The sequence below is a fragment of the Erythrolamprus reginae genome, chromosome 5 (genome assembly GCF_031021105.1).
Source record: "Erythrolamprus reginae isolate rEryReg1 chromosome 5, rEryReg1.hap1, whole genome shotgun sequence".
Lineage (NCBI taxonomy): Eukaryota > Metazoa > Chordata > Lepidosauria > Squamata > Dipsadidae > Erythrolamprus > Erythrolamprus reginae.
The window spans coordinates 100,632,868-100,655,334 of NC_091954.1; the positions used below are offsets into that span (position 1 = coordinate 100,632,868).

General features: G+C 40.9%; 2 protein-coding genes across 10 annotated transcripts in view; one reads left to right on the top strand and one right to left on the bottom strand.

The window, feature by feature from the left end:
* The window catches only part of PHC3 (polyhomeotic homolog 3), a 70,098-nt gene that overhangs the window by 17,820 nt on the left and 29,811 nt on the right, over positions 1-22,467 (bottom strand). For all 9 annotated transcript variants that reach the window (XR_011559243.1, XR_011559244.1, XM_070753613.1 and 6 more), the window contains 3 exons: positions 9,608-9,845; positions 6,793-7,643; positions 3,103-3,253 (listed from right to left, as the gene is read on the bottom strand). Coding sequence is in view for 7 of the 9 variants with exons in the window: in XM_070753613.1 (XP_070609714.1) it covers positions 3,103-3,253; positions 6,793-7,643; positions 9,608-9,845 (1,240 nt within the window). In the remaining 2 variants the exon portion in view is untranslated. The remainder of the gene's footprint in view (positions 1-3,102; positions 3,254-6,792; positions 7,644-9,607; positions 9,846-22,467) is intronic.
* Positions 12,981-15,069, top strand: LOC139168157 (A-kinase anchor protein 4-like). The gene has a single exon (XM_070753617.1). The coding sequence runs from the start codon at positions 12,981-12,983 to the stop codon at positions 15,045-15,047; it is 2,067 nt and encodes a 688-aa protein (XP_070609718.1). The 3' UTR covers positions 15,048-15,069.

Below are 22,467 nucleotides of genomic sequence, written 5' to 3' on the forward strand. Positions count from 1 at the left end.
AAAGAAGCAGGCCAAGGGAAGATCGCTCAGCCAGCACCTCATTAGGGCTAAAAAAAATGTGCAGTAAAAGCTACATTCAGAGTGTAAGATTCACCCAAATTTTCAGCTTCTTTTAGGGGGGAAAGGGTACGTCTCATACTCTGAAAAATATGGTAATTATTCCTTGTGTTGCATTCTAAAAGAATAGCTCTTGCCTTTCTTCCCTCTGACATTTCTCTCAAGAAAGGAGAATACAGTAGTACCGCTAGATACGAGTTGCTCCACATGCGAGTATTACAAGTTACGAGCCACGACAGGAGCGACATTTCTGTTCGACACCCGAGCTCAAATTCGGGATATGAGCCGAGCTTCCACTAGGCGGTGCAAGAATCCTTCCTTCTGGTTATCTCGGCGGGGAAAAACAAAGTCTAAAGCCATTTGTTCCAGATACGAGTTGATCGACATACGAGCTCCGTTCTGGAACGAATTAAACTCGTATCTAGAGGTACTACTGTAATTGTAACTCAGGGCTGAAATGAGGGGTCCTTGGTGATCTCTGACCTTTGTTGTGTTCTTGCAGAAGTTTCATTATCCAAACTAGGCAACCTCATCAGTGCTTTTGTCTGAATGTTACCTAGCTTCGGTAATGAAATATGTGCAAGAAACCAACCAAGCTTAACACCAGGTGCCCCTCTGATAGCTCTTCAGGTATATGAAGAGACCCACTGTGTCCTCTTTGAGTCTTCTCTTCTCAAAGCTGACCCTTCCCAGTCTGTTCCTTTCCTTTTGCTCTCTTCATAGGACCTCATTTCTAGTTCTCTGGTGCAGTGTTTCCCAACCTTGGGCACTTGAAGATATTTGGACTTCAACTCCCAGAATTCCCCAGCCAGCATTCGCTGGCTGGGGAATTCTGGGAGTTGAAGTCCAAATATCTTCAAGTGCCCAAGGTTGGGAAACACTGCTCTGGTGAGCCCACCGTTCTCTGATACTAATTTGCCTGGATCCTGCTTCAATTGTAATGTTTATGTAATTGCCCTGTGCAAATAAATGCAACAATGGAAGATTGCTTAGCTAACCAAATGAATCAGTGGAGGTTGAAATGCAATGCAAATGCATTGTGGGAATTTAGCATGCAATGACAAACACAATGCAAATACTGTATATATACATATATATATATATGGCACATTTTTTTTTGCTGAATTTGAAAATTAAGGGAGACTAGGATAGATCTATTTCGGCCTTATTTTGGCCTCATCAGCTAGCCATACCCTCACTGGGACTTGAACCTGCAACCTTTGCCTTGTAAGGCAGAGAATTATCCTCTAGGCTACAGTATCCAATCCCTTCAGCTCTGCACCAGGTTACATATTTTTGTGTCGAATCACCCTGGTGTATTGAAGGAACATCACAGCTCTTTTTTTGCCTCTCGGCAAAATATATATAAAATTCAGCAAAAATATGTGATATGTATGTATGTATGTATGTATGTGTGTGTGTGTGTGTGTGTATGTGTATATATATATATACACACACACACACACACACACACACACACACACACATATATCGATTACCAACGTCTGATTTGCAAATGATCCAATTTTTGTAGCTCTAAAAGTTAAGAACTGTTCCCTTTTACCAAGTAATAATTTAATAATAATTTATTAGATTTGTATGCTGCCCCTCTCCGAAGACTCGGGGTGGCTCACAACATTAATAAAACGATATTACAATGAAACAAATCTAATATTAAAAACATCTAAAACCCCATTATTTAAAACCATGCAGCGCACGCATACCAAACATAAAATATAAAAGCCTGGGGGAGGTGTCTCAGTTCCCCCATGCCTGGCGATACAGGTGGGTCTTAAGTAATTTGCGAAAAGAGGGTGGGGGCAGTTCTAATCTCTGGGGGGAGTTGATTCCAGAGGGCCGGGGCTGCCACAGAGAAGGCTCTTCCCCTGGTGCCCGCCAAACGACATTGTTTGGCGGGAAAAACCCACCTAAAGTAGGGGAAAACCCACCTAACGCTTTAAGTTGTCTTTTCTGTCCGGCTTGCCTCTTACTATTTTCTTCACTTGATTATATGGGTGTTGCGATTCCTTGCCACCTCTGTAGCACCCATATACTTGTTCACATAATACAACTTGCTCTCTCCATTGCCTCAAATGTTTTTGAGCTGCAAAACTACATGCGCAAAAAAGGGAAGGTTTATTTTAAGCCCTAAGCTTGAGGCAGTGGTGGGATTCAATTTTTCCCCCTTCTTCTTGAAAGGACTGTGTTAAAGAGGCCATCTATGTCAAAATTGAACAGCCCTCTCTCAACAGGGAGGAAGGATACGACATCATCTATCTCCAATCTACAACACAGTCTTATTGGCAGTTCCAAGAAGACCGGTTAAGATATTCATGAACTGGGAGAGATATGTTAACACGGTCAGCCAATGACTTGGCATAGCAACTAAGTCAGCCAATGGGAGTTAAACACCTCTGAGTCTGTGCAGAGAATCGAAACTGAAAACTTAAGCTTAAGACTGGGTGTGGCTCAGCCCACTCTGTGCTTGTCTGCTCTGCTGAAATGAAACTAACTCTCCTGCTTGTGTTTACTTGAAGAAATAATCTATTTATGGTATTATACATGTATGTGTGTATGTATGTACGTATGTTTTTTTCTGTTGAATTTTCATTATAAGCAAAAATATGTTACATACTACACATACATATATATTACTATGTTTATAAATAAGTTATTTCATCCAACTGAATCAGTCATCTGGAATTTGATTTTTCTGCAACAGATTCTGATAGGCCGCACTCCCATTTGCACCACTCAGGTCACCCTGATGACACCTATAAACCTCCAGATGACTTTAACGACCTGCTAAAAGAATGCAGATGACCAGATGTCTGCAAGGAGTATAAATCGTTCCACTGCCAGCCAGCCATTCAGAGCTAAAGAAACTTCTTGGATGAGAAGTGAAACGTCTTCAAAGAAAACCCAAGAAAGTCTAGTTGCCTCTTGAAAAAAGCACCTTGGGGACTTCCAGGTGATACCATGAAACAAAAAATCTGACACAGAAACTGGGCTCGGTTACATACCACAATGTGTTGTTTTTCTCACCTGGAAAAGCGTCTTCATAAGAAAGGTCTTCTCGGCTTCGTAAAGTTATCGCTGGTGGTGACAGCGTTGGTGGGGTGGGAGTCCTAGCCATACGAACACCATCTGAGTCCTCGGGAATATCATCATCACAGATATCTTCCTCCTGGTAAAGCTGCATTGAACAAATCGTTTTGTTAACAATTTGAAAAAAAAATGTTTTGTTAACAATTTGATAAAATTATTAAAATGTAAGTTTGATTACTGTCAATTTTCAGCTGTGGCGAGGGGGGCGTTTGCCCAGGTTCGCCTGGTGTACCAGTTGCAACCCTATTTGGACCGGGAGTCACTGCTCACAGTAACTCATGCCCTCATCACCTCGAGGCTTGACTACTGCAATTCTCTCTACATGGGGCTACCTTTGAAAAGTGTTCGGAAACTTCAGATCGTGCAGAATGCAGCTGTGAGAGCAATCATGGGCTTTCCTAAATATGCCCATGTTATACCAACACTCCGCAGTCTGCGTTGGTTGCCGATCAGTTTCCAGTCACAATTCAAAGTGTTGGTTATGACCTATAAAGCCCTTCATGGCACCGGACCGGATTATCTAAGGGACCGCCTTCTGCTGCACGAATCCCAGCGACCAGTTAGGTCCCACAGAGTGGGCCTTCTCCGGGTCCCGTCAACTAAACAATGTCGGTTGGCGGCACCCAGGGAAAGAGCCTTCTCTGTGGCGGCCCCGGCCCTTTGGAACCAACTCCCCCCAGATATTAGAAATGCCCCCACCCTCCTCGCCTTTCGTAAGCTTCTTAAAACCCACCTCTGCCGTCAGGCGTGGGGGAACTGAGATATTCTTTTCTCCTAGGCCTTTACAATTTACGCATGGTATGTCTGTATGTACGTTTGGTTTTTATAACAAGGTTTTTTTTAGGTATTTTAATATTGGATTGGATTGTTACATGCTCTTTTTATCATTGTTGTTAGCCGCCCCGAGTCTACGGAGAGGGGCGGCATACAAATCCAATCAATAAATGAATGAATGAATGAATGAATGAATGAATGAATTAAAATAAAATAAAATAAAGTAAAGTAAAAGCTGTTGATTTTCATTTAACTACCTACCATTGTGAAAGTTGGACAATTAAAAAAAGATTAGATGACTTTAGATGATGTCTTTAGAAATACTTACAGCAAAAAGAATGACTTTTAGACCTGATCAAACCAGAAATACCCTTGGAAGCTAAGATTACCAGGGTAAGTTTCACTCGTGTCATGCAATCATATTCTTACAAAAATCAACTATGCTGCAAATTGTTGGCAGTGCTAGAAAATAGGCCAGCAAAGAACATTTTATAGCTTCAAGTAAATTACTATTTTAAACCAAGAAACATTAAATTAAGCTATAAAATATCAGAAAAAGAGGAAATCTATTATGCCTCTGAAAGTTAGATACAAGCAAATAGTTGACAAAAGAGAGATAATTCCTCAAAGCAGTTAGGAGTAGGATCAAAAACTGAATACCAATAAAACTAACCTCACTTACAGAGGGTTTTGATAATTTGTGCATTTACACTGAGAATACAGTTGTATTTGTGGTTTTGAGATATTTGTTTTATTGTTGCCTTCTGATCTTACATTCTGATCATTTAGGAAGTACTGAACTAGGTGATTGCATAGATAAAATATCCACCACCTTGACTTTTCGGCATAAATAATTAGCTAAGGATAATTCTGCAAATTCTTGGATCCTTTCCATCCACTTTCAATGATATTTTACACTCCTGTTTGCCAAATGTAGTTGCTCATGAATGACTTTGCTTTTAGTTTGTGGGTTTTAAAAATTTAACTGAAACATTGCTATGGTTTTATTATGCCTTCATTTTTATGGATTGTGAACCATCCACAGAACCCTGGTACCTCAATGGATATAACAGTAAAGAAAAACTATGAATATGGAATATAAATGCATATTTCTGTAAAGAGAAAATGCCTAAAACTTACAGAATTACAAAATGTTAAATTTAAACTTAGGAATCACCCATAATATTTTAGGAAGGAAACACAGACAAAATAAATTATGATATCATCAATTACCTCTCAAACAAACAAGTCCTTATCAAATTTTATTAGAGTTTTGCAAAGCATTAGTAAGAGGGCATTGCCAAGCACACTGGTACAGGCAAAGCCCCTCTCTTTCAAACATTTAAATAGCTACTCAAACAATTATGATGGGCTTTCTGAAGGACACAGCCATTTAATGCTCCGAGGAATGGATCTGCTTCTCCTGTACAAAATATTCTATCTCGGTCTGCCTTCAAAAGCTCTGCACAATTTGCTAGGATGCCAGACTGTTGCATCCCTAAACAGCTCCTCTATGGTGAGCTCTCTAAAGGAAAGTGATCACATGGGGGACAAAGGAAGCGCTACAAAGACATGTTGAAAGCCTCCTTCAAGTCCCTCGATATCAACACCACTTCCTGGGAAACCCTGGCACAAGATCGACCATGGCGCAGGATGATCCACCAGAGCACTCCACACAACCAGGGCTGCAAATGCTGTAACAATGGTGCCCACAATGTCTGCCTAACATGTGGCAGAACATTTTGTGCTCACATAGGCCTTACTAGCAACCTGCTGACACATTATGTACAGCCCACAACCCATTAGATGTCTAGGTCCTCCTCGAACACGATGGACGAACATCATCGAAGTGTATAAAATCATGCATGGGATAGAAAAGGTGGATAGAGAAAAATTATTTTCTCTATCACACAATACTAAGACAAGGGGGAACTCCCTAAAGCTCATAGGTAGGAAAGAGAGGAGAAATAAAGGGAAATACAGTGTTCCCTCGATTTTCGCGGGTTCAAACTTCGCGAAAAGCCTATACCACGGTTTTTCAAAAATATTAATTAAAAAATACTTTGCGGCTTCCCCCCCCTATACCATGGTTTTTCCTGCCCGATGACATCATATGTCATCGCCAAACTTTCATACACTTTAATAAACTTTAATAAATAAACATGGTGAGTAATAATCTAAATGGTTGTTAAGGGAATGGGAAATGGTAATTTAGGGGTTTAAAGTGTTAAGGGAAGGCTTGTGATACTGTCCATAGCCAAAAATGGTGTATTTACTTCCGCATCTCTACTTTGCGGAAATTCAACTTTCGCGGGCGATCTCGGAACGCATACCCTGCGAAAATCGAGGGAACACTATATTTCTTTACCCAGGGGGTTGTTGGTTTATGGAATTCACTTCCAGAAGAGATCGTGACAGCTGTCTGCCTTGATAGCTTCAAGGCAGGATTAGACAGATTCATGGATGCCAAGTGTATCGGTGGTTATTGAAACGGATGTCCATTTGCCGCCTCTATGTTGGTTGAGGCAGGCAGGATTCCCCTGAGTACCATTTGTTGGGGGTCAAGGGAAAGGGAGGGTCTTGCCTTCTCTTTCTGCTCAAGATTGCTATGGACAATTGGTAGGCCATTGTGTGACACAGAATGCTGGACTCGATGGGCTTTGGCCTGATTCAGCCTGGCTCTTCTTATGTTCTTATCACAATCCCTATTACAGCAGTGCTTACATTGCTTCAAAATTCTGCTTTCTCAACAAGGAACTTAATTATTATTAATAAACATTTCAAATAGCTTTCACTTGTCTATCTTTCACACAGTTTTAAAACTAGAAAGGAAGTCCTTCATCAGAGACTTACCACTGGGGTTTCAATAGGTACTGCTTGTTGCACTTGGAGGTTTACCGCTACTGTTTGGGGAGGTGGAAGAGTCTGAAGTGGCAGCTGGACCAAAGCTTCAGCAGCGGGAAGTTCCTCTTCAGAAACTAAGGTGTTTTGTACCAACACGTGATCTTGGGACAAAAGTTCAGGCTGGACTTGCAAAGACGGAACAGGAGGAAGGCTCATCTGTTGAGGGTGAGTCGATGACAGCTGTGCAGAGGCTGCAAGTGGAACTGGCGCCTGCTGCAAAGTTGGGTACGGTTGGTGAGATGATGGCGATGACATCTGTTGGCTGGGGGACAGCATGGAAGGGCGATCTGCTGCCCCCCCATGGACTACTGGGGAAGGGGACAACTGGGGAGGATGAGCGGCGGATTGTGAGGTCGATTCGGTTGAACTCTCGTCCGCTTGCACCGAGTTATGTTCGGACTGGAGCGCCGACGATGTCAGCGAATGGGACTGAATAAGAGTTTGGGGGTGGATAATAATACTGGGGGACTGGCTGGGCGAAGTAGGCGGCGGCGGAGATACTACAACGGATTGTTGCGGGGATGGGGATGGAGTTGGAGAAAGTGGAGGTGGGTGGATGTGGACAGGAGTACAGTGCTGGGATGGGGTGATGGCGGGATCTGGAGTCAGAGGATGGCCCTGGAGGGGGCCGCAATGTTGGGATGGAGTGGCTTCGTGGCTGGGAGGCAGCTGGAGTGTGATTGGTTGGACTTGCTGTTGCTGAAAGATTAGCTGATGGTGAGAGAGCTTGGAAGGTGGTGAGTGAAGAGGGGGGTGCTGATGTTTTAACAAGGAATGAGGTGGCATCGGAGAATATGAGGCTACACAATAAAAATGGAAAGATTTACAATTAATTATATATTTTAAGACACAGAAAGCCATTAAAATATGCTTATTTTTAAATAAAAATCAATATTTGTAGGTAGGTTTATCTACTGTTTTCTGCTTGATAGCCATTATATCCAGTCAGCGAAGCAGTGGAAGTGATGGGCCGGTGCCTGGAGGCTGTTGGGGCCTGGATGGGTGTCAACAGACTCAAGCTCAACCCGGATAAGACGGAGTGGCTGTGGGTTTTGCCTCCCAAGGACAATTCCATCTGTCCATCCATCACCCTGGGAGGGGAATCACTAACCCCCTCAGAGAGGGTTCGCAACTTGGGCGTCCTCCTCGATCCACAGCTCACATTAGAGAAACATCTTTCAGCTGTGGCGAGGGGAGCATTTGCCCAGGTTCGCCTGGTGCACCAGTTGCGGCCCTATTTGGACCGGGAGTCACTGCTCACAGTCACTCATGCCCTCATCACCTCGAAGCTCGACTACTGTAACGCTCTCTACATGAGGCTACCTTTGAAAAGTGTTCGGAAACTTCAGATCATGCAGAATGCGAGAGCTATCATGGGCTTTCCTAAATATGCCCATGTCACACCAACACTCTGCAGTCTGTATTGGTTGCCGATCAGTTTCCGGTCACAATTCAAAGTGTTGGTTATGACCTATAAAGCCCTTCATGGCACTGGACCAGAATATCTCCGGGACCGCCTTCTGCCGCACGAATCCCAGCGACCAGTTAGGTCCCACAGAGTTGGCCTTCTCCGGGTCCCGTCAACTAAACAATGTTGTTTGGCGGGACCCAGGGGAAGAGCCTTCTCTGTGGCGGCCCCGACCCTTTGGAACCAACTCCCCCCGGATATCAGAGTTGCCCCCACCCTCCTAGCCTTTCGTAAGCTCCTTAAAACCCACCTCTGTCATCAGGCATGGGGGAATTGACATGTTCCCTCCCCCTAGGCTTATAAAATTTATGCATGGTACGTTAGTATGTATGATTAGTTTTAATTTGTGATGTTTTTTTTTTAAATAAACTTAAATATTAGATTTGTTTTACATTGTATTGTTATTGCTGTGAGCCGCCCCGAGTCTGCGGAGAGGGGCAGCATACAAATCTGATTAAACTTAAACTTAAACTTGAATTTGATAAAGCCTTAACAAGAAGACTTCTCTGATCATGTACACTTAAACTTATGATAAGTTTGTATACATTAATCCCCAAGATGTTTTGATTTGGTTTTAAAAATAATAATTTTAGTACGGCTGAGTCAACCTTGAGTCTGGTGAGATTTGAACTGCCAAATTGCAGTCGGCGGTCAGTCAGAAGAAGTACCCTCCAATACTGCACCCTAACCACTGTGCTACTCATAGTTTTCAGCTAGAACTTTGAATCTAACATTTGATGCCTACTGATTTCTGAATTTGCTGAATTCTATACTAAAGTACTAAATTTCTTCTAATCAGTTCAACTAGTTCTGTTGAGTGGCGAAACCTTTTCATATGTTTATACACAGGGGATTCATTTCTTTTCTTAGCTTTCTTTATTAAATTAAAATATTGTAAATGCTGACTTCCCATATCTAATTATTCAGGTACATCAGATTTCTTCTCTGGGAAAATGTGATCAATGCTCCTAATATCATAACTATCTAGCTAATAACAATATCTGAGATATAGGAGAGACAGAGAAAAGAGAGCAGAGAATTCCACTCCCTTAGTTCAAGGGCTTCACATGAAATGAATTCCCACCAATGAAGAGCATCCTTTAGTTCCGTAGAGATTCAGGTTTTACAGCTTAGCCAACATATCATTGGATGCAAACCAACTGACATAATAATGCCTACAAATCAAGTGGTTTGGGCACTTGGTTACTGAAGTGGCAACAAATGTACAAACATTTAAATAATAATCTTAACTATAAAAGAGCATCTTTAAAAAATGTAATTGGGTTGTTGTCCTACCTGGTGCCATTAACTGATGAATACTTGACGTACGAGTAACAGCTGGACTTCGAGGCTCAACATTTGGGCTGTCTCCTTTTCTTTTGCTTTCAAGGTCCGATTGGCTGGCTTTGGTACCGGTTACAGATTTGCTGGGACACACAGCTAATGCCTGGGGTTGACTAGAGGTCTTGGGCGTTCCATTTTGAGAAGTAGACAACGCACCCAGCTTCTGACTCCGCAAAGTCAAATTCTGGACCTAAAAAAAAAAAAAAGGCAAATAAATATTTTTGTGTAAATGTGTGCATTCTCTGGCTACATTGAGGAACAACAATCCCTCCCAGAGATTTGGATGGATTTCATTTTGTTAGGTTTTAGATTTAGGCTTAGAATAAACTTCATGGTCACTTTGAATGTATGAAGCTTCATTGCATATGGCTCTCAAAGGGTCATCACCTCCAATATACACTACTTTTTGTACGTCCTGGCAGTCATTTAGGAAAAGAAGTTTTGTTTTGATGTGGTTTTATTTTAATCTGGGCATCACGGGGAACATATTGTTAGATGGATTTAATCTTTGTATGCTTCCCAGAGTTGCTATTGTCAGATGGGAATATCTATAAATGGTTTAAATACCCACCCACCCACCCTCTAGATTAATTTTTTTCTGATATTGAAGAAATTTGTCTATTTTTTTCTAAATAATATTTATTAAGTATTTACATTAAAAAGAAAAAAACGTGAAAAGAAAAACAAAGACAAAACATGACTTGTACAAACACATAAACATATATAATCAATCATAATTACAATTACTATATACAGTATATCAAATCTCTGGAGGCCCTCTGGAGGCTGGGAATGGCCTATTTTCCAACTTCTGGTGGTCCAGTAGGTTTGTGTTTCACCCTCCCCAGGCTCCAAAGGCTTCCCCCATTCCTCTGGAGGCTCTCCGGAAGCCAAAAACACCCTCCCAGAGCCTCTGTGTGAGCCAAAAATCAACTGACCAGCACACACATGCACACTGGACCTGAGCTAGGGCAATGGGTCACATGCCAGCAGATATGGCTCCGCGTGCCACCTGTGACACCCGCGCTATAAGTTTGCCATCACTATCCTATAGTTATTTCAAAAGACATAGTACATTTTCAGTGTTTTCACTATAATTTGCAGAGTATTGAAAATATCTTGTGAAATTCATTGCCCCCCTCCCAAAAAAGGCAAAACCCAATAAACAGAGAGCACTGAAAATATTACCTACATAGGGAATGAAACGCCTGTAAGTGAATAACCAATGACTCCACAAACTATTTTCTACATTTTTAAACATTAAACTTATTTTAATCTCCTTTCTGCCTTTCAGATTTGTATTTTGAAATGACTGTGGCCTTGTGCCGCTGGCTAATAGTTATCTAACACAGACCTGTGTTGAGTGTTCCTGAATCTAAATTTTGGTTTAGGTCAAAATCTTGTTTATTCATTTATTTAATTATAATGTATTATTTAAAAACTTCAGACAGCAATCCCCATTCAGAAAAAAAAGTAAGATTCTTCCACATTGAGATTATAGGCAGGGTTTGTTTGATTTTTAATGATATGGAAATAAATAAAATACTGAACAGGTCCAACTCTTTATTTTTGAGAGTAGCCTATAACCTATTATGGTATATAGTGTAACTTTCTGTGGAGCAGTATAATTAAAGTAGGCCTGATACCGTAGTTGACTAATTAGACTGAATAAGTGAAGGATAATCACATTTTTGGGAAGGAAAGTGTTGAACTTCCGATGTTAAGAAATTTTTCAACGTAAATTTGCCTTCTTCTAGCTTAACATTATATGGCCTTGACCTCCATGTATTTTAAAAAGTTGTCCCACCATAATCTTTTTGTAAGACTAAATATATCGAGTTCTTTTTATTTAAACTCCTGGCTATTTTCAGCTTACTATCCTATTCTCTATTGTATCACTTTTGTCTTTTTTCTGGAACATTAGCGATCTCGTCCACTTTTGGATCATCTACAAGTATGATAAGCTATTCTTTTTTTTACCTCTTTGTCCAAATCTTTAATTAAAATAGTGAGGAACGCTGCCCCTACAGTCCAACTACATTGTCTCCATTTGATATGGAACTTCAGTTCGATTAGAAATAATTGATAAAAACTTTGAGTACCATTTTTCAAATACTAAGTCTGATCCAATGATTAGACATAATATCCAAATCCTATTTAATTAATTGCTAATCAGATTGTAATAAAACTATTACATATCAGATGTCAAAATATATTCTATTTAGCATCCTCCACAATTTGTACTGGATCAAAAAAATGAAATAAGTTGAGTTTTTGACATATTCATGCTGACTCACAACCATCGTTGCATCATAATTGAAGAAACCAATTGTTGTTTTGAGCACCTTAACTGATACCAAGTTTTCAGTTTTTTTAAATTAACACAATTTTTACAAATCCGAATGGCCTGTATATACAATTCCTTGATGTTTGGCCTCTCTTATTAACTCCTGTAATTGCCTTTATATTGTCGCTCATTCTGTGTAACAATATATTGGCTGTTATTCTGATGATTTATTGTGATAGTCACATTTTATTATCATATTCTTTGTCTTTTTTTTAAAGAACTCCATCCATCTTAGGCATTTTTTTCATTCGTTTTACATACCATTTATTTCTGGATTATATAATATACAAAGGCAAGCCAAGATATGAAAAAACTGCAAATATGAATCATACAAAAACAAAGATAAAATGAAGGCTGTAATACTATAACAAAAAGTGATTCAGGAATAAGTGAGCTGATTTTTAAAATAAGGAAGGTTTAGTGGACAAAATAAGGTGTCCTGGAGAGATTTTATTTATTAATTGGATTTATATGCCAGACTCGGAGTCAAAGATTATGCTTCACTTTTCAAACATATTCAAATCAAGCAGTATTATCAAGTTTCATGAAATGTAATAAAATATAAATGTTGGGGGAAACAAAATGACTTTTGGATCAATGTGATTTGTTGATAGCGTTCAAAACATTGGTTTATTTAAGCAGCAAAAATTTTCATGTGAATCCCATATCCTTCACAAGATGATTTGAATATGTTGGTTTTACTTTAGTTCAGGTTGGGGCAATGGGAACTGCAAAACAATGGGAGCTTAACCATGACCAAGGGATGATTGGTCTGCTGGATGCTATTACTGCTTTATGATGTCACTGCTGTCATAGAAACAATCTGTGCACACAAACCAATATGCTACCGGTCAGCACAAGAGCATGGAAAGCTAAGAGAGGAGGCAACATCTTGAGTGGGGCAGAGTCAAGATCAAGAAAAACTAAGAGAAGAGCGGTCAATGACCCGGGTTTCAATACTGGTTCCGTTAAAATAGTATGGCTCATGAGATTGACTGGCTACACAGTCAATCTGGCCTTTGCAAAGTAGACCTATACAGCCCTGAAGCAGAAAGGGATCAAGACCGTAAAGTTATCTGTTTTGTTGATGTTGCTAAGCTTAACATAAAGGATAGAGACAGACGTAAAAGAAGTGCCGCTGACCCTTGCCTTGACCTAAGTAATCTTGAAGAAAAAGAAGTCATTGTAATTAAGGACAACGAACACAATCGGCACAGAAATACCGAAGGAGCGGTCTGCCTATTCAAACAAGGCTCATCTGAAGAACTTAACGTTGTGAGCTGGCTCAGCAACGACCTTCAGAAATACGCAATTGGATTCCAGCATGCACTAAGGCCCTCAGGCCCTCGTAAATCAGCTTACGAATCGCCTGCAATCGAAAAGATGTCCCAAGGAAGCGACACGTCTTTCAGAGGCTGTAACGGCCAGAGAGGAGATGACCTTTCATATTACGTTAACAAGCTTTGTTCCTTAGTGGTTCAAATGGCCCACAAGGAAATGAAGGATAAACTTGAAAGCAGTGGAAGATGCATTCGTCAGTCCATCAGAGGATCTAACGGCAAGAATGGGGAGGACTATGCCAAGCTGTCTCCCAAACCTTCTCAGCAGCAGGATGACCCCAGAAAGACCTCCCTCTTTTACGGGGAGATGTCTAACCAGAGCAAGCAGAATGGCTACAACCAGGGATCATCAGACAGACAAATGTTGGAAAGGAAACAATCGGCACAAGATGACGGTTCTTGTAGCAAGGGACTGATGGTGTACGCAAACCAAGTGGCTTCCGATATGATGTTCTCGTTCATGAAAACCATGAAAGTCCAGAAGGGAAAGCATCCTCCACCAGCATGTGTGGTGTTAAAGAAAGTGCTCCTCAAGCACACCAGAGATGTCATATCTGACTTAATCGATTCCACCATGAAAAACCTACACAACGTGACGGGAGTGCTCATGACCGATTCGGATTTCATCTGCACTGTGAAGAAGAACCTCTTCAACGCTGGTACCCAGAAATCCACGGAGATCCTGGAAGCCATGGTGAAACGCTTATTCAAAGCACTTTCAGGGGACGATAAGAAATCCCAAAGCTTAGCCTTTGCGGCATTGAAAGCTGGTACTCATTGCGACTCCAGATCTCAAGGAATGCAGTTCGCAACACTTAAGGGTGAGATGCATGGCGCTCTAGGTGGGGGAAGAGGAGGCAATGGACAGATGAGACCTCTTCCATCCGGAAGCAAGGGTTCAGATAATAAGCACTGTTCAATGGATGTGTATGCTAAAGACCTTATCGTAACAGCATTAATGTTAATACAGCAACATCTATTAGAGAAAAACAAAGACCAGGGATGCCGGGAGTCAACTACATCATCGTTTGGCTATGTCCATGACAGAACTGGTGGCAAATATGGTGGTGGAAGACCAAGTGGAGGAAGGCAGGATAGCCTTGAATCACAAAAATGTGATATCTCAAGCATCCTTTTGTCAATCATCCAGAAAGTACTCAGAGAAGCTGGCTGCTGTGACGAGAGTTTTGACAAAGGCTACAAACAACCTTCTTTTGCTGAGAGCAGACCACAAAGGGCCTTACCGAAATCAAACGGATGCCCTGAAATGTACGACAACATGGAACAGATCAACAGACAATTTATTGACCAGCTGGTGGAATCTGTGATGAAGTTGTGCATGTTGATGGCTAAAGGCAACGAACAAGACCCAAGATGCAACGGGAGACCATTAGTCGGTATGGGATCCGAGGTGATCGTGAACAACCAGAACTGCAACAACAGTACACAAAACAGAGAACTGCAAGCTGTGCTCCAGTGGTTGGTTGCTTCCCAATTCAACGTGCCAAACCTGACCTTCATGAGCGAGAACAATGGAGAACTAAACAGACTTCCACAGCTGGCTGATAAAGCAGTCAAGAAAGGCTACAGCGTGGGAGATATTGTTCAGGAAGTAATGAAATATTACGAGAAACAACAGGTGGATGCCATGTCAGGATGCAGGCCTCAATGTGGACTGGTCGAATGGCTGCTTGCTAACCTGTAAGAACCAACTCTTCCCTCTCATGTTACTCTCATGTCCCCAGCGTAGGCGCCTAAACCACTCTTTCCTGGCGCCCCAGACACCACCATTGCAACCCGACTGCAAGCAATAACGAACTGAATTGAAGCAGGGTAGCTGGGCAAGCTCATCAATAAAAAAAAGAATAAAAAAAGTGAGGGGGGAGACAGGCTGTTTATTGATCACTTCAAACAAACCGTTACAGATAGCCAAGGCCCAGTTAGCTTTACCATCCTATTCCAAGGATTGAAAAAAAGCACAATAAATAAACTATGCAAAAAAAAAGAAAAGAGGTGCGGCATGGTTATGGCCGTTCAGATTTCTACCCCATCCCCATAAAAGGGTATTGAAAACAAATGAGAAAAAGCAAAGAACAAAGGGTTTTGGGGGGGAGGGAGAGAGGTGTGAGCTCATAAATCAACCAGGTGCTAATACTAAAGGGATTCAAATGGTATTAGATTCAATTTACATTTTGGCAAACTTTTTTTACAAAGTTTGAAAATCTGCATTAGTGTAAGAAGGCATATTTTCGCAGTATGCATATTTTTTTATGCAGCTTAAGCGATTACTCCGATATATTTTGCTACAAGTTCCCCTAATTTTTTTTCTTCGCATCTCTCACAATACACTGATTGAAATGCCACTTAGCCCTGGCATATAATTTGGAATGTGATTTTTCCTAACAATAGTTGTGGTTATACAACCCTTTCCAACTCAAAACAATGGGCGGCAGAAAACTTGCTGCTATTACAGAGGGCATAAAAACAGATCATGGCATGTCGAGATAAATCCATAATAGATTTTTGATGCTTTAATGGTTTCAATCAGAAAACATTTGGAAGTATCCCTATCTCCACCACAGCACTCAATCAATATAATAATGGTGCCAATCATTTAACAGATTTGTGTTGAAGTGTAGGGAGATAGAGCAGCTCATTCTTAGGTTCCAAATTGATGGGTGATCTTTCATTTCCTCCCAATAGCTTTTTTCTTTTAAAAAAAATATTTGTTTCAGTAACTTGCACTCATCTAAAATAGGACTTGCACTGGTCTAAAATAGGCATAGGATAGCCAAACAAGCCATTGTGGCTTTTAAAGCGTTTATTTCCAAACACTTTCATTGGGGACAAGATTTAGGCATTTGACTCCATTCTGATTTCAGGCCATCCAGCGGAAACAGGCTGGAACCAAATCCTATTGCATTTCCTTCACCCCACACCGCCAGTTGCTTAAGAATATAACAAACCACTAGGTGAGCTGTTCATTCCAATATTTAGGGGAAAATTATTCTCCTCTTTAACCAGAAGCAAATAGTTTGGCTGAACCAGGCTACAATGGAAAAGATAGAATCATAATACCCTGCCACATACCTTTCATTTAATCACAGAGGTTATTTGCTCATTAACAAATACAAATTAGGTAGTAAGAAATGTTCTCAATCATGAACAATCTGAGAAGGAGGAGGAGGAGGAGGAGGAGGAGGAGGAGGAGGAGGAGGAGGAGGAGGAGGAGGAGGAGGAGGAGAAGAAGAAGAAGAAGAAGAAGAAAGAGAATGGAACCTTCTCATCGTGAAAATCATCGACCTTGCTTCCATCCATCATGGGATCCTGCTTTTAAACTTTAGTTTCAAGTGTAAATAAAATCAATTAGATTCCACTACAGGCTTACCAGGTAAAATAAGGATGATGGCTAGGTTTATACAATACTGTATACTCCAGGGGTGAAACCCAGCAGGTTCTAACAGGTTCTGGAGAACCAGTAGCGGAAATTTTGAGTTCAGAGAACCAGTAGCGGAAATATTGAGTAGTTTGGAGAACCGGCAAATACTACATCTGGCTGGCCCCATAGTCAGCTTTTGCAATAGCTTTCTACCAGGAGTGGGGACGGAATGGGAATTTTGCAGTATCCTTCCCCTGCCACGCCCACCAAGGCACACAATGCCCACCAAGCCACACCCACAAAACTGATAGTAAAAAAAATGGGATTTCTCCACCGGTGTACTCTGAATCGGGATTAGTGGACTATAAATTTAGTCATATGATCTGAAAACTACCCAACCCCATTTTAGAGACATTTAGCATGTAACACTAAGCTGGTGGGCACCTATCATTTATGGAACTCAGCAATAACAATATGAGTTAAATTAAGATTCCATGAATAGCTACCATGTGCTGGGACGCTAAATTGTCATAACGCTAAATCGGAAGATAGTAATTTGAATGCTGTTTTTAGCTTAGCACAAAATTTGCATTTGGGTTAGTACAATTAACAGTGGACCTACACCCTAATTATTTTTTTTAGGGAAGAGAAAACACAAAAAACTTTACCAGCTGGAAGAGTTTAACACTTAGCAGGACAGGAAAAGTGCTTCTGTCCTGTAAAATCATCCAATACGGCCAACTGATTTGTCTTAAGCATTTGTCATAATGCATCTCAACATTTATATAGGAAAGCCCTCGAAATGTCAGGAAAGACCAAGAGTTTATAACAACATTGGTTTTAGTGATTTTGCAATTATAGAAGCATCTTTTGGTATACTTAAAGAACCTGGCAGAATGAAGAATAGAACAAAACCACCAGTTTCCTTTTATCCCAGGGAGCAGGACACAGAAAGCTAAAGAAAAGCAGATTGAATGTAAGAAAATAGCTTCCTAACAGTGAGAATAATTTTGTAGCACTACCATATTATCTAGGTAATAACAGCTAAACATTTCTCCAAAGGCATCAAACTGTTGGCTGCAGAACTACCTGTCCGGAAACTTTGAACCTGGATTACTATACAGAGAAATCCTTGACTCCACAAGGGAGTCAAAATTTATGTGGTTAAGATGAGATGTTTGTTAAGCGAATTTTGTCCCATTTTGAAACTTTCCTTATTTATTAATCAGCTTTCTATGCCACCCTTTTGGGATTCAGGGCAGCTCACAGTAAACAAATACAAAACATGAAGAATATTAAAATACTCTTTAAAAACCTCAATACTAAAAACACACAGAAGTCTAACTTAAGTTGTATTCTAAAACCCCTATCTATCTATCTATCTATCTATCTATCTATCTATCTATCTATCTATCTATCTATCTATCTATCTATCTATCTATTAGATTTGTATGCCACCCCTCTCCGTAGACTCGGGGCGGCTAACAACAGTAATAAAACAACATATAACAAATCTAATATTTAAAATAACTAAAAACCCTTATTAAAAACCAAACATACACACAAATATACCATGTATAAATTGTATAGGCCTGTGGGGAATGAATATCTCAATTCCCCCATGCCTGACGACAGAGGTGGGTTTTAAGGAGCTTACAAAAGGCAAGGAAGGTGGAGGCAATTCTGATCTCTGGGGGGAGGTGATTCCAGAGGGTTGGGGCCGCCACAGAGAAGGCTCTTCCCCTGGGTCCCGCCAAACGACATTGTTTCGTCGACAGGACCCGGAGAAGGCCAACTCTGTGGGACCTAACTGGTCGCTAGGATTCATGCGGCAAAAGGCGGTCCCGTAGATATTCTGGTCCGATGCCATGAAGGGCTTTATAGGTCATAACCAACACTTTGAATTGTGACCGGAAACTGATCGGCAACCAATGCAGACTGCGGAGTGTTGGTGTGACATGGGCATACCTTGGGAAGCCCATGATTGCTCTCGCAGCTGCATTCTGCACGATCTGAAGTTTCCGAACACTTTTCAAAGGGAGTCCCATGCAAACTTTTCAAGACAAACAATGAGAAAAACTCGCGAGTGTCTCCCTCTTTTCTTTTATACACACTTTTATTTGGGACACTTTTTGTTGTTGTTGTTTATCTTAAAAGCACAATTTGACAAGCCAAAAGTTCTTTTCTGGTTCTGCTTATAAAATATATCTAGGGGTTGTGTTGGATGAACATGGGCAAAACGGTGTCTTGGTCTTAAATGAAAATATCTACTTAAGAACTTAATTCGTTGCATGACCAGATTCTTAAGTAGAAAAGTTTGTAAGTAGAAGCAATTTTCCCCATAGGAATCAATATAAAAGGAAATAATGCATGCAAACCCGTTAGGAAAGAAATAGAAGCTCGGAATTTGGGTGGGAGGAGGAGGAGGAGGAAGAAGAAGAGGAGGAGGACAGTTGCTCCCCAGAGCGAAGGAAGCATTTTTTTTCTCTGGCTGCTGGCAGAGGTTTACTTCCTCTCCAAGCGCCCAGAGAAAGGAAAATGCTTTGTTCACTCTGGACTGCCAAAGCTTCCTAAACACCACCGAAAGGCTCCTCTGGCAGCCCAGAAAAGCCCGAGATGGCCCGGATTAAAGGGGGAATGGCAGGAAACTGGCCGGGCCTTCGTGCCGCTCTCAAATTTCCTGAACACCCGGTTCTTATCTGTTGTGATTCCGTCTGAGGCCCCTCAGGGAACGGCTGACCCTCTGCCGGCTCTCTGCTCAGAGGGGGAGGATGAGGAACAGGGAACGGCTGACCCTCTGCCGGCTCTCTGCTCAGGGGGGGAGGATGAGGAACAGGAGGGAGAGGAGGAGGAGGTTCAGGCAGACGAGGAGGAGGAATCTCAGCCCGAGGGGGAGCTCTCCCCAGCAAGCAGCCTGGATTCTTTAGATGACCAGGCACAAGGAATAATAGATTTCCGGCAGAGAAGGGCAACCCAACGAAGGGGACAATTAGCCAGGTACTTTAAGCACTGAATGGGCAACAGCTGGGTTTGGGTGTGGTGCTCTCCGGAAAGGCTGAAAAGGCAGACCCACCCTTCCTGGTTTGTGGAGAATTATCTTTGGGAGTCGTGAGACCTGGCTGTGATCTTTGGCGTCTTGGAATTCTGGCTTGTGACTTTGAATACTGAAACCTTGAGGGGAAAAGGTGGGTGTGCCAGCAAGAGGTCTGCTGTGAAGGCTCATAGCCTGCCTGTGGGGAAGAACAGGTTTTCCTCTGTGTTTATTTTCAAAGTATAAAGTGCTTTTGTTTCTACCAGCGTGTCTGGCTGTTTTTTCCAGTTGGTGCTGAAGTCTGGGGGCACCCAGACAGAACATTATCTAGAAAAGTTCTTAAGTAGAGATGTTCTTAAGTAGAGGAACCACTGTACTTGGATGTCTATCTCCTTTGACTGTTCCAGTTTTACACCTCCACCATCCAGTCAGAGCTGAAGAAGCTTCCTGGATTAGAAGCAAAACAGAAAAGTCCAGTTCTCTCTTGAAAAAAGTACTTTTGGGCTAAACTAATGATATTGTATATTTAGAAGATAGCAGAAATCTATTGAAAGGTGAGGATAATGTTTTGAGTAGAAGGGTATGTATTTTAAATCATGAAATTTTATTTTTGAAATATTTCTATCATCTCCTGCAAAATCAGCAGTAGCGACGGCGAAAGAGATCTTGGAGTCTTGGTGGATAATCAACTAAACATGAGCCAACAATGTGCAGCATCAGCCAAAAAAGCCAATCAGCTGCATCAACAGGGGAATACACTTCAAGACCAGGGAAGTCTTAATACCACTCTACTATGCCCTGGTCAGACCACACCTGGAGTACTGTGTTCAGTTCTGGTCACCACACTTCAAAAATGACATTGAAACTCTGGAGAAGGTGCAGAAAAGAGCAACCAAAATGATCAGGGGTCTAGAAACCAAGACTTACAAAGAGAGACTGCGGGAAGTGGGCATGGATAGCCTAGAGAAAAGGAGGGCCAGAGCGGACATGATAACAGTCTACAGGTATACGAGGGGTTGCCACAGAGAGGAGGGGATCACTTTATTCTCCAGGGCACCAGAGGGCCGGACGAGGAACAACGGCTGGAAGCTGACCAAGGAGAGATTCAACCTGGAAATAAGGAAGAACTTCCTGACGGTCAGGACGATCAACCAGTGGAATAACCTACCAGCGGACGTTGTGAACTCCAATACTCTGGACATTTTTAAGAGGAAATTGGACTGCCATTTGGCTAGGATGCTATAGGGTTCCTGCTTAGGCAGGGGGTTGGACTTGATGACCCGCATGGTCCCTTCCAACTCTAACAATAAATGAATGAATGAATAAATAAATAAGTAAATAAATAAATAAATAAATAAAGTAAATAAACTATTACTACTAAGTTGCAAAAATGTTAGATAGATTGACAGATCTAATTTTTAAATAATTAATAGATAAGGCATAACCTGCATCACCTCAGTGGACAATCATCAATACACAGAATGGATGGGATATTATACACTTAAAGCACAAGAGAAAGGGAAACAATTAAGAAAGAAGCTTTGTTTAAAATATGAAACCACAAGACCATTACAATATTTAAATTTAAATTAAAGCTGAAGGGGATTGTAACTGGAAGACTAGAGAGATTTGATTGAGCAAATAAATTATATGCAACTTTTATTAGATTCCATACATTCTGTCCCCAAATTTCACACAATCAGATGTATAAAGCTTATGTATTCTCTGCCAGTACGAAATGCTATTCTTTGTGCTAGCTTCAGAAAATATAATAACACACAGAAGGAAGTCAAGCTAAAACAATTTATTAGCACCAATTTTTGCTGTAGAAAGATGTGGTAGATAAATCCACAGTAACTGAATTTAAACATGCCTGGGATAAACATATATCCATCCTAAGATAAAATACAGAAAATAGTATAAGGGCAGACTAGATGGACCAGGAGGTCTTTTTCTGCCGTCAGACTTCTATGTTTCTAATTGGTATGTATGCTACTGTGAATTTCTTCAGTGAGAATAAGAAGCTTAAATTAAATCTTCCACATTAATTATTGATTTGTTAGATTTCCTATATTTTTTTCCAAATGTACAAAATTGCTTCCATGGGAATTCATTTCATCCCCAAAACAACTGTGAAGCACATCTGGTTGAAATGGATTAGCTCATCCTGTCATCCTAAAGTTGTATTTTTCTGTTCATAGTTTTAATTTGTTTTAGTCAATTGAGATGCAAGAAAATTGGGAGAACCATAAGTGTGCACCCATTAAAATTTTAAGTAACATGAATATTTCTTTTCTTTTTTCTTTTGCTCTGCTAATTCTCTTTCTCTATTCATTTCGGCATTGCTCTTTTTAAAATCTGTTCTCTACCATGTCATCAAAAGCTGTGTTTCTTGATCTCATGAAAGTTCCATACCCCAAACTTCCAAATTCTATGAGACTCATTTCCTGGTATGTGATATTTTTTGAAATGCCAACAGCACTTAACCTAAAAGAAACTTCAAACAGCATCGGATCTCAAATTTATAATGTTATATTGGAGAAAAAGAACTACTTTCCATGCTGAGTTTTACTTCTCAGACCATCTATCTTTCTTTCCTCTGAACTTTCAGTGCTCTGTTTATTTTGGTGGGTTTTTAAAAAAAATAAATTCATGTCTACTCCTTAAATAAACAGCAACTCATAGTATTATTTAATAAGTACCATAGTTGCAGAA

Coding starts and splice junctions, on each gene's coding strand:
- LOC139168157 (XM_070753617.1), top strand. CDS start 12,981: ATGGCTCATGAGATTGACTGGCTACACAGTCAATCTGGCCTTTGCAAA.